The following is a 23130-nucleotide window of genomic DNA, read 5'->3' on the forward strand; positions in this document are numbered from 1 at the left end:
TACTTGCTACATTGTACATTTAACTTTTCTAGTAAACTTATAACAAATATTGAATAATTATACAAAATAAGATTTTAAAAACACCAAAACAAACAAAATTCAAGTTGAACGCACGTTTTTATGACCGTACAGCTGTGTATATAAAGAAGATGGGGGGAATAAGATGTTGCAACTGTCCATTTGGTTTAGTCGTAAAATACAATTTCAAATTTAGCATTTTTTCAATTAAATATATTTGACATGTTACAATACAAGTTTACAAAATGATGATTTCTAACTAAATTCAGTTTGAAATATTTCAAAAATACGATAAGAAAAGAATAATAAATCTTTAAGTTTTGGTGGTATCGAACCCACAACCTAAAAACCCAAGTTCTATAAAGTTTCCTAATGTCTGGTGCTCTAACCACTAAGCCATTTCATTCACAACAAAGTGAGTTGTTTAAGTGCTATATGAGACATTAGCCACGAATTAACGGACTTGAATTATTTTCTAAAACGTTCAATTTTCGAGCTACAAAATGACATTTTTGAACTATAGTGGGTCATCTCTCCACATTTTTGTTGAGTAAAATCGGTTTGAATGCCATTAAACCACATTTAGACTGTGACAAAAAATATGGAGCTCAGACCCACACTATGAAAGAAAAGGCATTGAAGTTATAAATTTACACTATTTGGAGGTTTTGACACGCATACGCCAGTTTAAATCAATATATTGCAAGTATTTAAAATATTTAAAGGTTACAACCCGATGTTACGTTAAATATACATTGTTTTTATTATTTTTTTTAAAGTATCAGATTTAATGATATTTCAATTTTGCCGTATCTAATCATTCCTCATATGGGCATTTTACACGCCTTATTCACCCACCTTCTTTGATTTTATTCTTTGCATGTACTAGACAATAGATCTAGGGTTCGCAAATCCCGGCAATATTTTCGCAAAGCTATAGTTCTGTAGCTCAGCAGAATTCTACAGTCATCTATGAAGCACATTTTTTTTGCCTTCATGTTTCATTATTTATCGCAAATATAGCATGGATGTATACGCTACGGCCGATGTAGTATTGCGTTAAGTGATGACACTTTCTAACCGGTGTGTATTTCAATTGCGAGTCGCAACAAACTGGCTTATTTATATAGGCCCGCCCATTTGTAATTGCATGTTGACAACAAGATGCTAACACTTGGAAACAAATGTCGAAGAAAGTTCATAATAGAGTTTTACTCGCGAGTTAAAAATTATTTGAGAACAAACGGGGCGATGTTTACGTACATATGTAAATAATGTTATCTGTTAGTGAAAAAATGCCCCAAAACCAAAGAAAAGATTCTCTAATACATTTAGCAGTGACGGGCGCATATGAATTAAAGTCACTATTTGTACTTCGCTCATCGAATTGGGTTATTCAGTTCATTGTGAAAAAATTCGACAGAAACTGTTTAGGTAACAAAATTATTATATCTTACATTACCGTTCACAATGTACCATAAATGTATATGGAATATCGCATGAATTGAACCGATTCTTTTTTCTCACAAAAAAAGCTAGCGTTTGCTGCAAATTAGAGATACACGAGCTGACACGCCGTGAAATCCATAAGACGAAAGCATATGTAAAACAAGAGGCCCATGGGGCCACATCGCTCACCTGAGCAACAATTGGCGTTCAAAAGATATTGTGCCATATGGTCCCTCGGTAGAATAACAAAAAATAAATATTGTCAAGTATTCGAATTTTACACATATTTTTGCATACACGTAATCTTTGACATTGTACCTTCATGAAATACTATTTTTTTACCAGAATAAGAAAATCCTACGCAAGATATAAAACTAAACATTTGGTATGGGTACACTGTTAAGTTGTTTAAAACTTCCAATTCCCTATATTTTCGTTCTGCACCCCCCCCCACTTTGTAAAGCGATCAAAATATATGAGAGCATATAGGTACATTTGTTTCATCAACTACTTACTTGTTATTGTATTTAAAAAATATATATAATAGTTATTGTATTTTATTTAAAAAATCCTACATGTATAGATGTGAAGAAGAAAATTGTACCTCAATGTGCTCAATTCCTCAAATTAAAACATTCAAAAATTTAATTTGTCTTCTCCATTATAATTAAATGACTGTTATTTACCTCGCGTACAAACCAGGATAATTTTCCGTCGGATATTTTCTTAGGAATAGCGATAATTATTTTATCCCCATAACAGAAATGTGTCAGAACTATGGAAACTGTTTTAAAGATGTCGTTTTTATTTACTCGTGTCTGAAAAACTATCAAAATTGATGTAGATTTCACATTATTTAATGTATAAAGAGGGAGCCCCAGAGAAGACCGGTAGGTATATACAGAATATCATTCTTTTATTTTGTTTGTACAAGTATTTAACATATTCTAATTCATATAGAATTTCTAATGTTCAACCAAAATTTCAGCGTCAATCGTAGAATTATAAGCAAGATACAGAGCTCACAGTTCATCTAGGTTTGAGTCATATTTTGTTCACATGAGTTTATTACATTCAGCTTAAGATTTTTAACTTGGTATTTCCTATTTAGCATTTAAAATGGAAAAAAATGGCCTAAGATTTTCAATTCTTTTATTCATTCAAGACCATTTCACTGGTATTTGAGGTTCAAAATCAGTTTATACCAATGAACACAAACACAGTCCAGGATCACATGTACAGTAGGAGTAATAATGACGAGAAAAGGTTAAGTTTACAATACAATAAGTTGTTTAAGTTGGTTTCTGGAAGAACATACTTTGAAAATTTTCTTCATAAATATTAACCATTTTTTTACTTTTTTAATCTTTAGTTTTTAAGATCTGTGTACAAACATAGAATTGTGAGCAAATCTCTGTATCTTGCTTATAATTCGAAGCTTAACACTCAAATATGGTTAGTAAATAGAAATTGTAAACAATTAAACACAAGAAACATGCATGCACTATAACAAATAAAGAACACAATTTATTTTTTCGAAATGAATCATATATATACATGTATATATACCTACATATTTCCTTCAGCGATATCAAACTCTATTCAAACTGAATAAACTCGAGAAAATGCCGAGCATCGATCTCAACAAAACCTATTGCATTAATCTACCATTACGCAAAAGATAATGCCGAATTACCGATAGAATGAATTGTATTTCAGTACTTTTTTGATACATCAGATTTTGCTTAATTTGCGCAGGTAAACAGTTAACTGTTTGATTTACCGAAGTCTCTGTTTGAATTGATACGTAAAAATCACGAAATACAAGAGTTCCCAGGTTAAATTACAAAGCATAAATAATGAAAACGAAACGAAAATCAGAACAAGCTAACACCAACGTCATGTGTGAAATCTGTCAACGCATTGAAATATTTAGCCTCAATTCACTTCACAAAATCGGCACCAATATATTTTGCATGTTTCAAAAATTTCCCTTCATACACGAACTGTTGCATAACAAGCAAATTCATCATAGTCAGATCGACCCTTTTTCGTATAATGTCATGGCTGCTTTAAACAAAGAACCTCGTTTTAGAAGTATGGAATACGAGTCTTGGTAAAATGGGTATGCAAACCCGGGCCGTGGCAAAATAAAAGCCGGGGCAGATCGGCAATCGTCAATTCCAAATACGCATTATTTTGCAGCAATATTTACAGCGAATACAAATATAACTGGTCCATCAAATATCCCGAAATTTTAATGAGATTGGCAGATTAATAACTGCCAATCTTTTGTTTTGACCAGGCCAAGTCTTGCCTACCCATTTTACCGGATGCCGAACCGAACCGAAGCTGAAACACGCCTTTCCTTTATCATTATTTTCGTAATAACTCAGATTTGAAACTGAATTAGACCTTAATTTTTGCAATTTATATTTTCCTTCCCATAAGGATAATTTATGCTAAACTACGTTGAATTTGCCTCGGTAGTTCTTGAGAAGAAGATTTTTTAAAAATGCACCCCCCTTTTTCTACAGTTTCAAGGTTTTCTCCGCTTTGAATACAGATCGGACTTTTATTTCTGCAATTTATATTCGCCATCCCATAAGGATGCTTTGTGCCAAATTTGGTTGAAAGTGGATAAGCGGTTTTAGAGAAGAAGTTTAAAATGTAAAAAGTTTACAGACGGACGGACAGACGGACAGACGGACGACGGACAAAATGTGATCAGAATAGCTCACTTGAGCTTTCAGCTCAGGTGAGCTAAAAAATCTGAACTGAAAATCTTTGAAACATCGTAAAATGTAGTTTATATACATGTAAAATGGCGACTCGATCGCGGTTTGCACGTGAATTTTGCAATCCGACGTCGATTAGCGTGTTTGAAAGAAAGTCAAGTAAAGCGTAAACATCGGTAGTAAATATTGAGGTGCCTGTAATAAAATTAATGTTTCTACAGACTGAGTGAGGTAAAAATAAGGTACATTGTAAATCACAGGTCAGTCCCAAATTAAACACATTTGTATCGTAAATTTAAAGTTTTTTGTGTGTTTGAAAACACATGCACACTTGTAGACGAAAGTGTGCCATTGATCGGTTGAAGTTCAATAAAATGTAATTTATGTAATATTCATTGTCAGTATCTGTTGTGAATTCTTTGGAATAAGCTACAACAAAATAAATATAATGCCTCAACTCAAACTTATGCGATGAAAATGACTGAATTTATAGATGAAGCATAATTGCTGAAATATGAAACGGCAAACCAGTTTAAATAATGTGTTTCTGACAATTGTTTACATCATACATTTCATACATTGTTTAAATGTATACAAAATAATTAGCAGCTATAATGCCTAAAATATCTGATAAGATGAAAATTAATTCTCATACTGAAATCGACAAGTAGATAAAACATTGCCTGTAACACTGCATACATGTACCTAACAGAGTTATCGTTCCTTATCCGCTAGGGTCCCCGTGAGAAATACTCTTCCGGTCAGGACCGTAGCAATAGACCGTGGCTATTTATAGCCACCGTCTAAAAATCAATATGTGTTCTCGGCCAATTTTTCGCAAAACAACTTTAAAGATTTAAAAGATTTCACAAAATCCTATATTCTTATCACGACGTTAGCCTGACGTTATCAATTTCTTTCGTCTGAGAACCAAATATGAAAAAGCGCTGGTTGACCAGACTAGCTGATTTACACATATTAGAACATGCAAATCTAATTAACATTATTATGAATGTTTTCGAATGCATAAAGGAAATTAATGTAAGGTTGTGAAGAGAAGAAACATGGCTACTTATCTTTTCAATGAATCAGTCATGCATTCAATGCAAAAATAATTACCATACACGTATTGACATATAAAAAAGTTTGTAATCGCATAATTACGATAACTAGCTAAAGCCAAAATGATTTTAATAGTTAGATCGGTATTTGAAAATACAGAATTCATAATTGTGAAACGAGCGAAGTTAATGCATACGGTTCAATTTATTTACAATGTACTTGTCTAAACTACAAATTAGAGAGTTCCAACGCACACTCATACCTTATAGAACTCAATGCGACAATGTATGTCATCTTTAAATTTTTAGCACTTGATAATTATAAATGTTTTCTATAAACTGCAATTTCGCTTTTTAAAATATTTCATTTTATGTTTCTAAAGATCATTTGTTATTTCTAAAAGAATTGTATGAGTTTGTTATGACGGTCAACTCTTTACGTCGAATCCTATTGTGACGTCAGCAAACCCACAAGCTACGTTAAGGAGGCCGATTTGGATTATTTTTTTGCGGAAAAACTACAATAGCATAACTCTTTATTTTTTAACCATATGTCATTTAAACCAACTCTAGTTTATATGCGAAGGTTCATGAAAATCGATCGTCTGGTTCTTTATAGGGACCATCTCAAAATAGAGGTACATTTACTATAGGAATGTATAGGAAACTGTCATTTTCAGCACATCAAAGCAGTTTTAAAAAATACTACAATAGCTTTTTTTCTCAAATTGCTATATATGATTAGTAATATCATTTGCTACCTTATATGTAAAAAACACAAAATTCTACTGTCTGGTTTTTAGTGGGGGCCATCTCAAAATATTAAAATGCACCAAATTTTGATTGGTATAATGGATTCATTCCAAAAATGAGGAAAATATCCTCGAGGAAAGCATCATTCTGCATATAAAATTTCAACAGCGTACGATTTTTACTTTTTCTTTTATGTTATTTCTAATAACGTACTCCTACAAAGCTTCATTTTATCATAATGTCATTAAAGCGCAATGGCAATGCTCCCCTACCGCACAACGTAAAAATAGTGTTAAAAAAAAAAATTTCCTTTAATAATCCAAATATTTTTATCTGTTTTTTGTTTATTGTGTTCAATTTTAAAAATGATATCGAAAAAAAATCATAAGAAGTATAAAACAACTGTATTATATTAGAATGTGCAAAAACAGGCGCAATGCAAACTAAAGTCGGCCTCCTTAAACCACTATACGATACATCATGTGTTTTTCTCCAACTTTATATAAATTATGTATTTAATTAAAACAATTATGTCTTATAATAACATTTTAAAGGAATTACTGTTATAACATATCATTGATTCTGTTAACAATTCTATGTGAATTTAAAAGATTCATTACAGTCTGAATGTTTATTCTTGATGCAATAGCTAAATGTCAAGGTCTAGGCTAATACAGGGTATTTGCGAGTGGTAAAATGCAATCATAAGTAATAAACAACGATTATTTAGTGAACATGGCGTTATGAATAGCAACTGCTCTGCTGGCATATTTTCCATGATGCGCTAGCGCGCATCATGGAATATGCCAACAGAGCAATTGCTATTCATAACGCCATGTTCACTAAATAACGTTGTTTATTTCTTAACTCTATTTTGATAACATTGAATTTGGTTTCACCAAGTACTAAAAACTGCGTCTATGTAAAGGAATATACATTCGCTGAGAACTATCGAAAGGATGTCACATTAACATACCCGCGTTCTGAAATACGTTGCCGGTCCAATAGATCGCAATCTATTGACCGGCGGTCTAGTAGATCGCAGTCTATTGACCGGCAGTTCAAAATAGACGCAAATATTTAATTTATAATAAAACGTTTAGGTAATAAAGATTGATATTATACTACATTTATATCTCTGTAAACGAATTTTGAAAGAAAGATCATAAATTATGTAATTATACTAATTTTTTTTAATTTTTCATGTAATTTCCTATCCGTCATGCTGTAGGCATTTTACTGCTTAATTCAACCATCTCCTTTATTTCTGATTGTTTAAACATTATTTACCTTGATAGTGCATATTCCGGACTGTTTCAGCTTCTTTATGTCGGCCACATTCTGCAATAAGCATCATATAAACATCTGATGCACGAAGAAATGAAAAAATTGTAATATGTCGTGAGAAATATCCAGTATTGTGTGGGGAGGGTAAATTCGCTCAGCATACATAATTTTTAGGTATTAAGCGAGGTTTTTACGCTTAATGATAGACATTCCATGAAATACCGGTATATTACTAACTACATGTATAGTATTGGGGATAAATACTTTTCTTGCAAGATATACCCAATGAATAATATCGTCCAGGATACTTATTTCTAAATATTTTTTTTTATCTTCACATGAAAATTTTTAGTCCCATAGAAATTCAATTTTCATCAATGTATTTTTTTAAACTTCAAGAGGAATATGAAATATACTTGTGAAATCACTAAATTCCTAAAGAATTCGTACTATCGTAAAGGATAACTTATGAATATCAAATTTAATTAAAATACATCTCTATAAAAAAAATATAATGCACTTTTCACTGTTGTAGAGTTCTGAATTTTAATTAGATATTAAAATAATTAATATGAATTGTCAAATAGGCGAAATATCCGGTTGCTTTGTATTGCAGAAAATAGTCTAAATGTAACATGTTGATTTTTGAAAACTGCGAAAAAGCACTTTTATACTGTGATCCATACATAAATTTGACGATCGACGCGCAGATGTATAGATTTACCGAAAGTAGTTTATACTGCGTAACGGTTATATATGGGTATATCCCTCTATAACTATTTTTAGAATCGGTAGGACAACAAAGTAGTGCAATTCTAAAAGCAAGTGTCAGAATTGAATTATCATTTGAACAAAAGATTTGAAATTGTTTTATGTACACCCTTTCAATTCCTTGTGAGAAAACAAATCTGACTTCACACCACGAAATTTTAACAGGAAACAGGAAAGAGACAAAATAATGAGCTTTCATTCAAGAGGTCCCTCGTTGCTGAACGAAAATTAGGGCCGGAGCTATGAACCCTAACGTTAACATTACCGCCTATGAAAAATGCATTAGTGGAGTATACCCATACTTACTATTCCGTGATTTTGCAGAAGATCTATGTCTTGAAACAGTGATTCCTAAAAGCACAAGAAAAAAATTTGAAAGAAATTGTTTTATAGAAAAAATTGTCTATAACCATGAGCAGGCTATAATGCTCAAGTCACAGGTGAAACCGGGTTCTTTGGACATCTATTAATATAAGTATTTTAACGATATCGCATTCCATTTAACCGCTCAGTAAACCTTACCATATATTGTCCAAAACCCTTTGCTATAGACAGGCATTGAATTTAGAACAATGGTATCTTCATTAATTTTGAGTTTTTTACACCACCTTTCAGGCTTTAACGTTAGGTCAAGTTAGAAGCCTTTTTCATAGGAAATAAATTATCTTTGTGTGTTTTTCAAAATTATTTTCAATATCGTTGGCCAAACAACTCTGTGCAGAGATATATTGTCTGATGAATATCTTAATTAATTTGATTGATAGACATTATAGGCCTAACGTTACTTGATGTCGATATAAATCTTAGCTTTTGCTTGTCTGTTCAGGGTTTTGTGACATTAGTTTGGCCCATTCAGTGACACGAGAGAAGCATAAGCCTATATATTTAAGCGTTTCTTGCTATGAATTGATCAAAACATAAGGCATACGATTTGATACAAACAGTGTCACCTCTTCGTCATCACTGATCACTGCATCTCCAGCTACCACCTGATCTTCTGCTTCCATGTCGGCGGTATTAAATTCTACCAATCTATAAAAGGAAATATTAACAATAAATGATAAACACTTCAGTATAAAAAATAAAATCATTGTTTTGACTAAAAACATTTTTAATGTAAAGCCACCCTTCCTTACTTTGTCAACACTGAAAATATAACGTAACGTTAAATTTCTGGGGAAAACCCCCCAGAAAACTTTCAAAAGCTGAAAAAAATAGCAAATAAACTTTCACCTCAGTATTATAATTAAAATTGTTGTAATCAATTACCAAGAAACAAACTCTCATGAATTTTGTACACAACAAAAAGTCAAGTCGAAGAAATCGTCTGCTAGGCCCCTTAGCATATGTTTATTTTTCGTGATAAAAAACAGAGTTATCTTTCCATGAAACGCTCCGCGCGTCTAGTCACCTAAACGCTTTATGCGGTACGTATGTGAATGCAGAGTTAAAGATTAGTTTCGACATTCATAAACACACAACGATACCACGACGATACCACGAGGTCCTCAGTGAAGCGAATTTCGCAGAGAGGACGGCGTTTTTGTTTTAATAAACTACGTTTGATCAAGACAACTTACTTTTTTCTAAAATGGTAAGTACCATACCGTTATTATTTTTATTCATATGTTAGCCGATCTCTCAATTGTATTTTCAACGCTGAAATATTTACAAATTCATACATGTACTGTATACATATCGGTCCCACCACACGCTTACAGCAGCCACATACAGGGGCTCGCTCGTTACTGAATCAAATTTTGTTGATTTCTGTAGACAGAGGAGGTTAACCCTAAAGCCTATCCTTTGGCTGATGCCTCACTTACTCAGGAAATTTTGGATCTTGTTCAACAAGCTTCACACTACAAACAGTTGAAGAAAGGGGCAAATGAAGGTTTGTATTGCAGCTTCTGTTTCTCTAATTACAGCAAAAAGTTTAAGCCTAATGAATTATCATATTTTTTCAAATATTCAGTATAATTTTTCAATAATTAATAGACATTTTGTGCCAAAACTACATTCATTCAGTGATGTGAAAACGTCCAGTTTTTGTATTTTGGGGTTTTTTTTGGATTTGCAAACAACATGAAAAGTACCCTGGTTATAACGTCGAAAACAGTTTACAAAGTGTCTCCAGTATAAATATATAAATACATGAAAAAATAAAGAGTATTTCAAAAAAGATTTAAACATTTAAAATTATAAATCTCCACAAGTTTTGTTGTGAGTTTGAACTTTGGGTATAAACAGATGATTTATCAATGAAGAAATTTTGAATTTCCCCTTTTCATCCATTTCAATTGTAGTTAATCAACAAATATATTATCGTAAGAAATAGCAAAAAATTAATGGAAGCAATAATTTGGGAAAGACTATAGATTTCTCTAAGGTATGTTAGAGATGTAAATTTTTTATTTCAGCAACAAAGACACTCAACAGAGGAATATCTGAATTCATTGTCATGGCAGCTGATGCAGAACCACTGGAAATTCTGTTGCATTTGCCATTGCTTTGTGAAGACAAGGTATCATCATTTAAAAACACATATGATATGAAACTTTAGTCACTTGGATGTGCAAAATAAAAATGAGAATACATCAATAGTATTCATGTTATGATTTTTTTTATTACTTTCAGAATGTTCCATATGTCTTTGTCAGATCCAAACAAGGTAATTATTATTTTAAAATAAAATTAAAATAAAATCTAAATTTACAAATTATTATCATTATTTACAAATTATTATCATTATTTAAAAAAAAAAAATAATTCTACAACAATTAATGAAGATTTGCTTTTTTCTTGTTGTTGGGTTTAAAACACACATTTCTTAGCCAACCTCTATGATAACATTATTATGTCATTATATTATTTTTACTAGATGAGAAAAATGTGTACTATCTTGAAATCAAGTTCAATTTGTTATTAACTTTCCTGTGTGTAGCTTTGGGAAGAGCCTGTGGTGTGTCTAGGGCTGTCATTTCTTGCTCTGTGACAGTGAATGAGGGATCACAACTCAGACCCAAGATTCAGACCATTCAGCAAAACATTGAGAAACTTCTCATCTAGATCATTGCTGCACAGAAAAAGTCCTTGCAGAAGTGCATTAGAAAAAATAATGTCTGGAAACATTACCTGGAAAAACGGACAACTTTGTGTTCAAATACTTCATCATCTGTTGTTAATTTTTTTTGTTTAATCATGGTAAACGATTATACTGTTTTTTAGTTTATATCATTTTAATAAAACAGATATTACATTTACCTATAACTAACTTTCATCTTTTACAATTAATAATCTTGAATAGATGGTTCTTATATTAAAAAAAAAAATACAGTATTGAAGCTCCCTTTGCTTTTCAAGTTCTGCGTTAATTATAGATGAAAGCCCTAAACCATTTTACTTTGGGATTGACATAAAATTAGTAGTGGAATTAATAGTTGTTATATTGTGTAAAGATGATTTTCACAATCTTCAAAACCCTCTTTTTTGCATTAATCTTTTAAACTTGCCTGTAAATGTTTTAAGCCTACAAACTTCTTTGGCAGTAAAGTTTAATTGCTACATGTTATAAGAGGCAAACCTAAGACAATATGATGAGACAAAGGCATATGGACCCCATAATATCTCTTGAAATAGAAATTATCTGTAACTGCGCTTTTCAAGTGAAATTCTACTATTTATAGTAAAAAAATTACGCAATAGCATGTTAATTGGGACCCGCTCAACGCGTGACCCATAGTAATCTGTCTGTCCATTAGATCCACCGTTTCTCCGATATCTTTTTTACCCTTGGTTCAGATTTGCTTTTACTCGCAAGAAATTAAACGGTAAAAACCGATTATATGCTTGCGAGTAAAAGATGTACAGTGTTCAATTTACTAGTTCAAACTAGGTAATAATCTTGCAAAATTCTTGGAATACAACTACATTTTCCCAAGTCAGGGGTTCGTAACCCTTTTACGATTTATTAAAAAATATGTAGATTAGCACGAATGAAACATTTTATATTTTATTCATACGCTGATCCTGTATTTTCCCCTCAGGGATCCACCCTTACCTCTCCCCCCTCCCCCCCCCAAGAAATCCGACTCCAAAATTTTCGCCACGCTCAAAAAGGAAATAAGCGTTATTTTCTCCAAAGTCAAAGATGGTGTCGGAACGAGCTTACTACAATCAGGTACGATAAGGAAGTCACTAATAGTGTCTTGGATATCCGAGGGGATGCAAGGTGTATTTCTCATCAGTTTTCTATGTACTTAAAGATTTAATAGCTTTGAAAACTCCAGGAGGGAGTCCGTACATCCGAATGCCTTTGTCCGACCAATGTTTAAGAGTTTCCATGAGCGAAGTGTACGCAGTGATCATTTTGTATAGGCACGTGGCATCGTTTTTGAAAGTACGAGGGCGGGGCATAACCTAAGAATCTAGACAAGCAGCACAGAAAGAATATAACTGACTTCATTAAACATCGAGGTAGAGGACAGATTCGATATGTAAATTTAAGAAAATTGTCTGTTTGGAAAAAAAGAGGAAGAGCCTTCCCAACCCCAACCCATTCAGATTCTACGTGCCTATTACTTGTATATCACTTAATTATATTACTATAAATTTAACAAGAATAGAATTCCTGGGTCCCCCGCCGGTCAAGCAGTATACTAGTATCGACCAAGGCTGATTTAGGAACTTGACCAAGGTATTAGTGGTATAAACATTTGGTATAAATTTCATGTAAATCCGTCAAAATTTGTAGGCATCAGAGCGCTTACAAGGTCAATTTTTGGATAAAACGGAGTCATAATTGTTGTCAAAGTCCCATTACTCCAACAAAAAGTATCGACCAATGCTGGTTTTCGAACTTGACCAAAGTATTAGTGGTATAAACATTTGGTATAAATTTAATGAAAATCCGTCAAAATTTGTAGGCATGAGAGCGCTTACAAAAAAGTGTGACGGACGGACACACGGACGGACGCCCGGCATTTCTATGTCCCCGCTCCGCGTTGCGGCGGGGGACAAAAACGACTTCTCCTCAGATGGGCTTGTGAGTGGTTCTATGAAAAGAATGAATTTTGATTGTGTTCATAAAAGTGGGTGTTTGCACATTTTATGAACCCTTGTAAAGAGATTATTCTTGTCTTATTTATTGGTCTATGTTGCCAGACCATTCGAACGTTCCTACGGTGGCGCGTAAACGGCAAACCTTTGTTTTGCATTCAAAGTTCCGTCCTTCTGTCCGTCTCTTCAGTTCGGTTAAACGTTTGGTTGTCGTTGTTTACTTGCACGAACTTAAAGTCTGTAGAATTTGCGATAACAGCCGATTTTGGATAAAGAGAGGACAAATATCTCAACCATTGTTAAAAATGCCCTTTGAATATTTTTCTCAATTGTTGCGAGTAGGTGCATTATTAGATTGTGCAACGTTAAAACGTTTGATATGGATATTTTGAAGCATCTTCGTCTCGTATTTTATGCTATATTCTATTAAAACAATTTTCTTTTTACATTTTAAATATACAAGAAGCAGATTACCCACAACTCTTATGCAATTTTTTTGCAACAAGTAAATCATGTTCCCTTCTTACCTTCATTATCTTAAATGTCACGCATCTGTTATACACATTGATATAACTATCAAACTGTCTACCGAGCTGTATGGGTTATTGGCGATGTTAATTATATTTTTATATCAAGGACTAAGATTACGACCATGCTGCAGCCCAAGCCTAAAGGTGGAGATGAAAGTCTCAACGGTGTTATAATCTGATAATCAATAGACAATATTGTTAAACTACTAGTATTTTGGAGGTTGCTTTAGTTTTTAGGTTTAAATTCATACGTGGCATGAATTGCACTTATTTCAGGCTTTTTCAGAGCATGATATTAAAGTAAACATGAAGGATAATCAGAAATCCTTCTTTAGGAATATAAATCAATACACAGATCAGAACGCGAGTCGCGTCCCTTTATTAGCTACCCGCATTGTTTGGATGTTTTGCTCTAGTACACGCGAGTGAAATACTGCGTTAGCAACACAACAACACGCCTTATGCCGCTTGTTTATAAGGTCTATGGCTACGCTCTGGCTAGAAAAGTGCTAAGATGAAGGTGGACTTCTCGTGAAATCAAGGTAGGAATTTAAATCATTATTTAAAGTAAATGCCTAATTTAACTGAAAATTTAATGAGTTTTTCCGATTTCCGTCTAAAAGTTGCCAAAAGGATATTGGAGACGATAATTGAGAAACATTTAAGCCCAGTTAGGAGCATGCTTATCATTAATTCTTCCTATACATTCTATAGTAGCAACAAAATTGCTTATAAATTCGCAAAAAATAATTATTATCCTAGAGCAATTTACGAAAAAAAAACCACGAGTTTGTGTATATACCGTGTTTATCTTTATACAGATATAAATGAGCTTAATAATCAAAACTCTTGAATTTGCGATCAATTGTAATTCGCACAACTTTATGATCAACCGGATCTATACTTATAGTAGATCATTTCGATATACTGGGATACAGATACAGAATGAGATTTTCTTGTCCGGAGTAACGATGTGTATTCTACATATCGACATTTCTCGTTAAATTATTCATTATAAGAAATCTCGTTTTTACCACAAGATTGCGTGATGTTCAACAGTGAAATACGTTTAGGTATAAATATATCAAGCGTGATCTGACTTATTTATAAACACTCCACTTACATGCAATGAATGTGATGTAATAAAAATAATGATTTTTGCTAGTGGATGGATTACCTTGCGAAAATATATATACGAATGCTTTATTCAAAACTGTTGTATGCTAGCCCCCCCCCCTTTTTTTTTGATCTGTTAAACTAAATACTTTGCTCAATATACAAAACACATTCTCTTTATTGCTAAAAATTCATTAACTGTTTGGTAGCTAATGATTCCCAACCAGAGAAGAATCAATAATTAGTTGTAAAGACTCGGACGAAAAGTGGCGCGTTTTCTGATTAATAATAATGAAATCATAACGGTCAGGAAGGTCTACATGGGATTTAAAATTAAAGAATAGTTTCTGTGTGTATGAATAGAACCTTGCGAAATTCATACTTCTTATAAGTTTAAAAACCAACACGTATGACTACGGATTTGTAAAGCTGTGTGTTGGTGACGTCAATCGTCGATTTTGCCTCGCTCCATGACACCACTGAAAATAAAGATTAAACTGGGTCGATCTTTTGTCCTAGAAGTGCTTGTAAAATTGCAAGTGAGGGAGGGGGTTATTGGAGTTTAAACACCTAACCGCAGACATACATGCGCAGACAATATGTACACATAGTCCCACAGAGGTATCAGCATTGTACGTGGTACTAGCATGAATTGATATAAATAACGGAGGATTTATGAGCAGTCAATGAAGAGATTAGAAAAGCAAATTATTAATATTCGTAAATATATGCTCGGGCAAAGTTATGCAATATTGATCTCGCGTTTATAATGGTAGATGTAGCCAAGAGATAATTACTGCTCTTTATGATAGGAAGTAAACAAGAGAAAACACAAATCTAAGCAACCCGTCTCCATGTGTCGCAAGGTGCGATCAAACAAGGGGTGTATAGTCGATGCACCTAGACACAACAGAGGGGTACTACATGTATATCATATATGATAAGACTGGGACATTTGACTATGGTTCCATAACTAATCAAGCTAATTTTGAAATACAAGGATTCATTGTTTCAATTTTTTTTCAGTTTCGGTATAACAGAAGAAAGAACATAATAGTGAACACTACCGTGAGAAACAATGACTACCTGCCCCACCTCCTACACGTGCTCAGACAAAGGGCTGATCTTGCCCCTCGTCAGTGAAGCAACATGGCCAATAGGTGCGCGGGCCACTATCTACCTTATTGGACTTCTTTGGAGTTTCATGGCAATTGCTATCATTGCAGACATCTTCATGTCCGCAATTGCACAAATTACAAGTTATACGCAGAGAGTGAAAATCCCAGACGCTAGTGAGACTGGTTACAAGGAGATAGAGGTCCGGAGATGGAACGGCACCGTCGCCAATCTAACCCTCATGGCTCTCGGTTCTAGTGCTCCAGAGATTTTGCTTTCAATCATAGAAATTGTTTTCAACGATTTCAAATCTGGAGAGCTAGGTCCAAGTACCGTTGTGGGATCCGCAGCCTTCAACCTCATGGTCATATGTGGGGTGTGTGTCATCGGAATCCCTTCCTCGGAAACGAGGCGGATCAAGAAATTGAAGGTGTTTGCCATCACGGCCGTGTTTTCTGTACTAGCTTACGTCTGGCTCATCATAATCTTGGTGGTCAACACACCGGACTTCGTGGATCTGTGGGAGGCCATTGTGACCCTGCTGCTGTTCCCTATCCTGGTCATCTTTGCCTACATTCTGGACAAGGAGTACTTTGGTTCTTCATCTGTTGATGACGAGGAAGCGGGCTTGGAAGTTGGTGGGTACATGTTTTTTTGATTGATCAAACCTCTAGCTTGATTTATATCCGTGATGAACGTGATTTGTTTTTTCCGACCTACCAATTTACTTGATATTCTCTCTCCCTTTGCATTCGAATGAAACAATCTTAACGGCATAATTATTTTAAGTACTTCATACACATGTACTCAGTACCAATTCATGCAAGTTTTGACAAGACTGATTGTTAAAGGTATGACCTATGGCATTTGACACGGGTTTTAGTAAACGTTTGATAATATTAAGCAAACTTAAGAATTAATTCCTTGGATCTTAGATTAAAAACCGGTATTTGGTGTTTTTAAAATAGTTCAGAATAAAGTAAAGAACATTAGTAGACATACAAATGTAACAGGGTATAGAACTTGACACAGTGACGACAGGCACGTAGCATCAGGGGGGGCCAGGGGGGGGCCTGCCCCCCCCCCCCCCCCCCCCCCCACTTTTTCTCCCAGCAACAAATTTTTTAAAATTTACATATAAAAAATGGAATAATCATGGAGTTGGCTCCCCCACTTTTTTGGGAGTATGTAAAAAATTGATATGAAAATAAGGAAATGAGGAGTGAAATTGAAGTTTTATAGTACGCCAGCAACCCCCCCCCCCTCCCCCCACGGATTAGGATTTTGAAGATTTTGGAAAACTTAAAATTTTCCTTTTTTTTTTTTTTTTTTTGCTTGTCAAGATTTTTTGGATGAGTCTGGCCCCCCCCCCCCCCCCACTTTCAAAAACGATGCTACGTGCCTGGACGACAAAGTTCTGTATTACATACTTTCCTGTTCTGTATGTATACACCACCCCTGGAAGTCTTGTTATTTCTTAATAAATCTGAAATTTCTACACCTGAATTTATTATGAATGTAGATTTTTTTCACTAGTTTATGCATACAATATGCAAACTCTTAAACCGTTTGTACAAATACTGTTTATATTCATTTTATAGTTGGAGGAGGTAACATACACCAATTTATACAGTACATGGATACTTGTCTTATATTTGACTGTATACAGTACATAGATTATAACAAATAGTGGACACTTGTCTTATGCTTGACTAACTCTTTCTCAATTCGATTACTTTCAGTTACCAGAGCCGACAGAGGTTTATATATTGCCTTTTTATACATTTTCTGTAGACCTATCCTTATTAACTTTCCACACTTCTGTTGTTTTTCTGTCAAAACCTTTGAAACCTATATAATGAAAGTGGTGGAATTGTTTAACATTTTGATTTTTACTCGAGACGGGTTTCTATCTTATTTTCAAAATCGCATGAAATATTTATATTTTCAGGCACGTAGCATCGTATTTGAACGTGAAAGGGGGGGGGGGCGCAGATTCATCCAAAAAATCTGAACACGCAAAAAAAAAAATTATAATTAAAATTTAAAAAGAATAAATTTGCAAATCATTAAAATGGGGGGGGGGGGTATGGGGAGGGGGAGGGAGGCGTGCCCTCTGCTACGTGCCTGATTTTGATTTTGATTGTCTTTTTGATAATAAATCACTTCCGAAAAACAAAAATATGTTGAAGAGTGTGTAACTTGAACACTTTGGGTTTTAATCGTTGTTTAAAACTCTGTCGAGTAAAGTCTTGCTGTCCTACTCGCTGTCAAACCATTGAATCCTGTATTCAATCAAAGTACTGAAGTAATGACGGGAGTTGATTTTATTGATTATCATTTATTCAAAATCAACGATATGTGATTTTTGCATGGCAAGTAGTATCAGTAATCGAAATATTTCAGAAAAATTGTATGGATCCAGGCAAGATTGATGTAGATAAAAAGTTAATAACTTAAACGCTTAAGATGCTCGCGATTTGATTATAATTAAATTTTTATGAGACATTTTTCGCTGAACTGCCGCATTTCACATATCACCACAGGTACTAATCTGTCAACCATTCATTTGTCAATTTTTAAAGAAAAAATTGTAAAAGCCTGAAATACTGACTCAATATGATAGACAATCAGCTTGCTATATTTGAAAATATGACATTTTACCAGTGAAAAAATCTTTTAAGACAAAGGTATTCTCATTTCCACGAGCAAAATAAATATCTTGTCCAAAAATAGGATTGATGTTATTGGGTTTTTTTTTGGGGGGGGGGGGGGTATGGGGTATATAGTTACTAGAAGCAGCTCCGTTTTATTTTTTCAATGGAATGAAATTTAAAAGAAATATTTCTATTAAATTCCAATACTATATGGTACGTAAAAAATAAAGCATAGTAGGCCAAATAGCTAATTTTTTATGTTTTTCAATCATACAACGACCTTTTAAATTCCACTACATAAAGCAACTACTTTCACTTTTTATTATATCGAAACTTATGAAAAAATATGATTTCAGTTGTCAAAATTAAAAAAAGATAATTTTGCTAATGGTTAATCTAATTTAAAGGGCCTTTACAAATGTACATGAAGAAGATTTATATTTGAGATCATTAAGATAATTGAAAAGAATGGACAGTATAAATAGTATACACAATATAAATGAATGCTCAAAAAAAACCATCGACTTCTTGTACTTCCTTATTTTAAATAATTTGTAACATTTGCATTCCTTTATTTTTAATTTACGGTTTTGTAGTTTTTGTGTTAGTTCCGAGAAGAAAGTACCATGAAAATGCCTGTTTGTTTCTATGTTTTGTGTACTGTTAACTCTCCTTGTGTTGTTTACACTGAGTGTACACGTTTGTGATCATTCAATTGTTCTGAATAGAGAAGAAAAAGGAGTAGAAATAGAAATCTAGATCTTAAGCTCATTTTGTTTTTACAGACAACCTTCTGTCACAGGAGCATGCTGATAAACAAGTCATCGTAGAAATGTTGAGGGTATAAGTCTACGATTATTATTATTATTATTATCATTATTATTATTATCATGAGGCAAAATTATGATTAGCATTTGTCGAAATTTAAATATCATAAATTCAAATGTAAACTACATGTAAATTTGTACACGAATTGTATTTAATCGTTCTCACAGAGACTAAAATCCAACCCGGATGCGGACGAGAAAGAAATTGCCCGTCTGACTGCCCACCTGATGGAACAGAACCAGCCCCATGACCGAGCCTGGTACCGAAGCAACGCTATACGGAAAATGACGGGAGGGACTCCCCTGACCACGCCCCTCACGGAAAAATCCAGCGAGGTGATTACCTGGAGTGTTGTCACCATTTCTGTTCTTAATTGTTATCGTCCACCCTTATTCAACACTTCCTAACAATGCACTATAAGGTTTTATGTACGCGTATTTATATGCCTGTTTTTAAACCAGCTACATAACAAAAATCTCTGAAAGTTAATTCATTCTTTCCTTCAGCTTATATTTTATTGTACTTCGAGATATAAAATGTTTTCTTATTGCAAATCATCATGTCATTAACTATATTTTTTTGGTAGCTGTTGGAGACATTGCTAATCGCAGAGGAAGCCGGAGGAGACCCTGATTTTATCCACCTCAGCGAGGGAGGCAAAAAGGCCATCATCGAATTTGAATCACCCAGCACGGCTGTTATAGAGAAAGAGGGCCGTGTTAGAATCAATATCATCAGGCATGGTAATCTGGATCGAAGAGTAATATTCAGGTAAATTTATCATCAATATTGTATCAAAATCTTAACTTTTTTCAAACTACGTTTTTGTGTGAATTTTATTACAGATGTTTATTACAAATACTGTTTGTTTTAGAGTGGAAACAATTGATGGAACAGCCGAAGCTACATCAGATTACAAGCCATTAAAGGAGACAAAGGTCTTTGAACCAAAGGAGACTCTGCTGCCCATTGATATTGAAATCATCGATGACAACGTTTGGGAGCCAGATGAAGTATTCTTCATTCGTATGACTTTGGAACCAGACCAACAGGCTGTTCTGGGAAAACACCCCGTTACGCAGGTCACCATCCTCAACGATGATGGTATGACTAATTATCCACATTATTTTGTTACAAATGTCAGCATATGGAAAAACTAGAAAATACAATTATAGCCTAATGTATTGAACACAAGAGTTACTTTCGCTTCAACAAAATAACAATGAAAAATTCATTCAAATTAAAACAACAATGAGGTTAAGTTTTCTACATTTTTGACACTACACGCTGCTCATCTTTAAACAAGAAACGATAAAACATCGAGTTTATGGGATTTTTTTTAAAATGCATCTCCAGCAAGCTTAAACAATGTTTCTTTCTCTTGATTTGTTTTTTTTAAATATCACGAGATGAATATATAATATATAATTTCTAATGATTATTTTTAGTCCGTTAACGAATTTTTTCAGTGAATTAGATTTAATTGCATTATTTATAGCATTATTTATGTTAATGCTTTTTAAGAACCTGGAACAATTCAGTTTGCGAACCCGAGCTTCCTGTTCAAGGAAAGCGTCGGATGTGCGCAGATCAAAGTGGAGAGATCAAATGGGTGTGACGGAAGAATTGTTGCCAAATGGAAGACGAAGGACATAACTGCTGTTGGTGGGAGAGATTACGAGAACACAAGCGGAGAAGTCGTCTTTGAGCACGGGGAACTGACCAAAATGATAGAAATTAACATAAAGGATGACTTGGTATGTAAAGTGAAAACTAAGTTGAAATTAAAATATCGTGTTTATCCCATTACATCTTTTTTGAAACACTTTTATATTACACATGTATGTATAATTTTTTCTGAATTTTAGGAATTCGAGAAAGATGAAAATTTTGAAGTTGATTTGGTTGAGGTGGACGGAGGTGCCAAACTTGGAAAATTGAAGCGCTGCGTTGTTACTATTGTAAACGATGATGGTAAGGATCTCTGGAATACCCATTATTTACTGTTGAAAACTGGACTCCTATCAATGTTTATTTGTGTTTATGAATTGTAAAGTATTGTAAAATGCTTATTTTACAGAATTCGCTGGGTTCGTAGACAGAATAGCAGATCTTACCAACGCTAATTTAGACGCTCTTAGAGTTGGCAAACAGACTTGGGCCAAACAATTCGAAGAAGCTTTAAACGTTAATGGGGGTGATCTAGAGACAGCCACAGCCTTCTCCTACATTCTTCACTTTATGACTTTTGGATTTAAGGCAAGTATCAGAACGAGTCTGGATTTTCATATGCTTGATACCAACAAATCTTCTTTGTCTCTATATAATTGGTCATTTGAAATATCATTTATCTGCTTTTTTATGGTTTTTAGAGTATATTTGCACTTATCCCACCTGCGACAATTTGGGGCGGATGGCTCTGTTTCATAGTCTCTCTCTGCTGTATTGGGCTTCTGACAGCCATCGTTGCAGACTTAGCGAATGTTTTCGGATGCCTCATTGGATTAGAGCCAGAGGTGACAGCTATCACTTTTGTTGCTCTGGGAACCAGTTTGCCCGATTTATTTGCCAGTAAAGCGGCATCCACTATGGAGAAACATGCCGATTCTGCAATTGGAAACGTTACCGGAAGTAACTCGGTAAACGTATTTTTAGGATTGGGATTGGCTTGGGTAGTTGCCGCAATTTATTGGACATCGCAGGTAAAAATGCTTTTTTTCTTACTCGCTGCAGTGAAAATTTTTCGTGAACTGTGAATCCAAAGATTTTTTTTTTAATTCTCTGTTTTTAATTGATTAAATATTCTGATTTTTTTTTATATAACAAAAATACAAGTAACGAAGTTCGTGTCATATTCTTTCAGGGCGTGTCTTTTGAAGTACCTGCCGGAAGTCTCGGATTCAGTGTGGTGGTATTCACAATCTGTGCTATAGTAACCCTTATTCTAATAGTTGTCAGGAGATTTGTAGGGGTATTTGGTAATGCTGAATTAGGAGGACCTAAAACCCCCAAAATGATAAGCGGAATCTTCATGATTAGCCTGTGGTTAGTCTATGTGCTTCTTGCATCATTGCAAACATACGAGTATATTGAAGGGTTCTAGGTATAATTTTAATATTTTCAAAATCTTTGTACTCGAAAATAGTCGTGAATACTCTTAAAGTGTTTATTTAAAGAGAATGTTGTTTTAACATTAAATCAACATTTTTTTTTCAACTTGCTGGGCATCTATTTATAATTTTTACAGAAATGTGCTTCTTGAATGCGGATATTTCATTGTATAGAATGTATGAATGATGAATATTATTACATTCAAAGGTCTATTTGTTGAATGTTTGAGAAACCTTTTTACACTGTAGTGCTTCGTTGTGATTTTTAACACAAAAGTGAACTTTATTTTCATAGCGATATCTGTGATAGTGCCTTAGATAGACATAATGTCGTATATACACGAAAACCATGTTTGCCGGTAGATGTTACAAAATATCCAGAAATCCGTCCGATCTAATCAAACTGTTTTTTTTCTGGTCAAGTTGTTCATTCATTCCTAACCATATACATGTATTGTGTATTCAGATTGTTGTTTGTTGTTTTAATTTTTGGAAACATGATATGAATGCATGATATTTTTGTTATCATTTGTATTGAGTTTTTTTTGGGTAAAAAAGAAAATGAAATTTAGGTTATCGTATTTGTCATATACATTTATTATAGATACAATCCTTTTTGCATTAAATTTTTCAATTAC

General features: G+C 33.8%; 3 protein-coding genes across 5 annotated transcripts in view; 2 read left to right on the forward strand and 1 right to left on the reverse strand.

Moving 5' to 3' along the window:
• Positions 1 to 9460, reverse strand: part of LOC128165609 (meiotic recombination protein DMC1/LIM15 homolog) — a 14207-nt gene extending 4747 nt beyond the window's left edge. Inside the window, exons 1-4 of one of the 2 annotated variants that reach the window (XM_052830317.1) lie at positions 9347 to 9460; positions 9028 to 9109; positions 8384 to 8428; positions 7310 to 7360 (exon numbers count right to left, since the gene is read on the reverse strand). In XM_052830317.1, coding sequence (XP_052686277.1) covers positions 7310 to 7360; positions 8384 to 8428; positions 9028 to 9084 — 153 coding nt within the window. In that variant the 5' untranslated portion in view covers positions 9085 to 9109; positions 9347 to 9460. Of the gene's footprint in view, positions 1 to 7309; positions 7361 to 8383; positions 8429 to 9027; positions 9110 to 9310 lie in introns of both variants that reach the window. The other variant, XM_052830318.1, reaches the window with a different exon arrangement.
• Positions 9461 to 9526: 66 nt separating this feature from the next.
• Positions 9527 to 11340, forward strand: LOC128165610 (NHP2-like protein 1). The gene is made up of 5 exons (XM_052830319.1): positions 9527 to 9671; positions 9854 to 9971; positions 10498 to 10601; positions 10715 to 10748; positions 11022 to 11340. The coding sequence occupies exons 1-5, from the start codon at positions 9669 to 9671 to the stop codon at positions 11144 to 11146; spliced, it is 384 nt and encodes a 127-aa protein (XP_052686279.1). The 5' UTR covers positions 9527 to 9668; the 3' UTR covers positions 11147 to 11340.
• A 2731-nt stretch (positions 11341 to 14071) lies between these two features.
• On the forward strand, positions 14072 to 23130 carry LOC128166904 (sodium/calcium exchanger 3-like). 2 transcript variants are annotated; one of them, XM_052832358.1, is made up of 12 exons: positions 14072 to 14207; positions 15808 to 16535; positions 17640 to 17657; positions 19340 to 19395; positions 19550 to 19717; positions 19969 to 20153; positions 20257 to 20486; positions 20907 to 21139; positions 21251 to 21356; positions 21463 to 21641; positions 21755 to 22084; positions 22246 to 23130. In XM_052832358.1, exons 2-12 carry the CDS (start codon positions 15860 to 15862, stop codon positions 22483 to 22485), a joined length of 2421 nt encoding a protein of 806 aa, XP_052688318.1. In that variant the 5' UTR covers positions 14072 to 14207; positions 15808 to 15859; the 3' UTR covers positions 22486 to 23130. The 2 variants fall into 2 exon arrangements, with proteins under 2 accessions (XP_052688318.1, XP_052688319.1); XM_052832359.1 differs by lacking the exon at positions 17640 to 17657.

Source organism: Crassostrea angulata, chromosome 10 (genome assembly GCF_025612915.1).
Source record: "Crassostrea angulata isolate pt1a10 chromosome 10, ASM2561291v2, whole genome shotgun sequence".
Lineage (NCBI taxonomy): Eukaryota > Metazoa > Mollusca > Bivalvia > Ostreida > Ostreidae > Magallana > Magallana angulata.

What these genes read in the sequence shown, in the direction of transcription:
- LOC128165610 (XM_052830319.1), top strand. An exon ending in GAAGAAAGGGGCAAATGAAG is followed by an intron (nt 9,972 to 10,497) that starts GTTTGTATTGCA and finishes TTTTTATTTCAG; the next exon opens with CAACAAAGACACTCAACAGA. An exon ending in CATTGCTTTGTGAAGACAAG is followed by an intron (nt 10,602 to 10,714) that starts GTATCATCATTT and finishes TATTACTTTCAG; the next exon opens with AATGTTCCATATGTCTTTGT.
- LOC128166904 (XM_052832358.1), top strand. Translation starts at nt 15,860, where the DNA reads ATGACTACCTGCCCCACCTCCTACACGTGCTCAGACAAAGGGCTGATC. An exon ending in TCACGGAAAAATCCAGCGAG is followed by an intron (nt 19,718 to 19,968) that starts GTGATTACCTGG and finishes TTTTTTTGGTAG; the next exon opens with CTGTTGGAGACATTGCTAAT. An exon ending in TACTATTGTAAACGATGATG is followed by an intron (nt 21,357 to 21,462) that starts GTAAGGATCTCT and finishes CTTATTTTACAG; the next exon opens with AATTCGCTGGGTTCGTAGAC.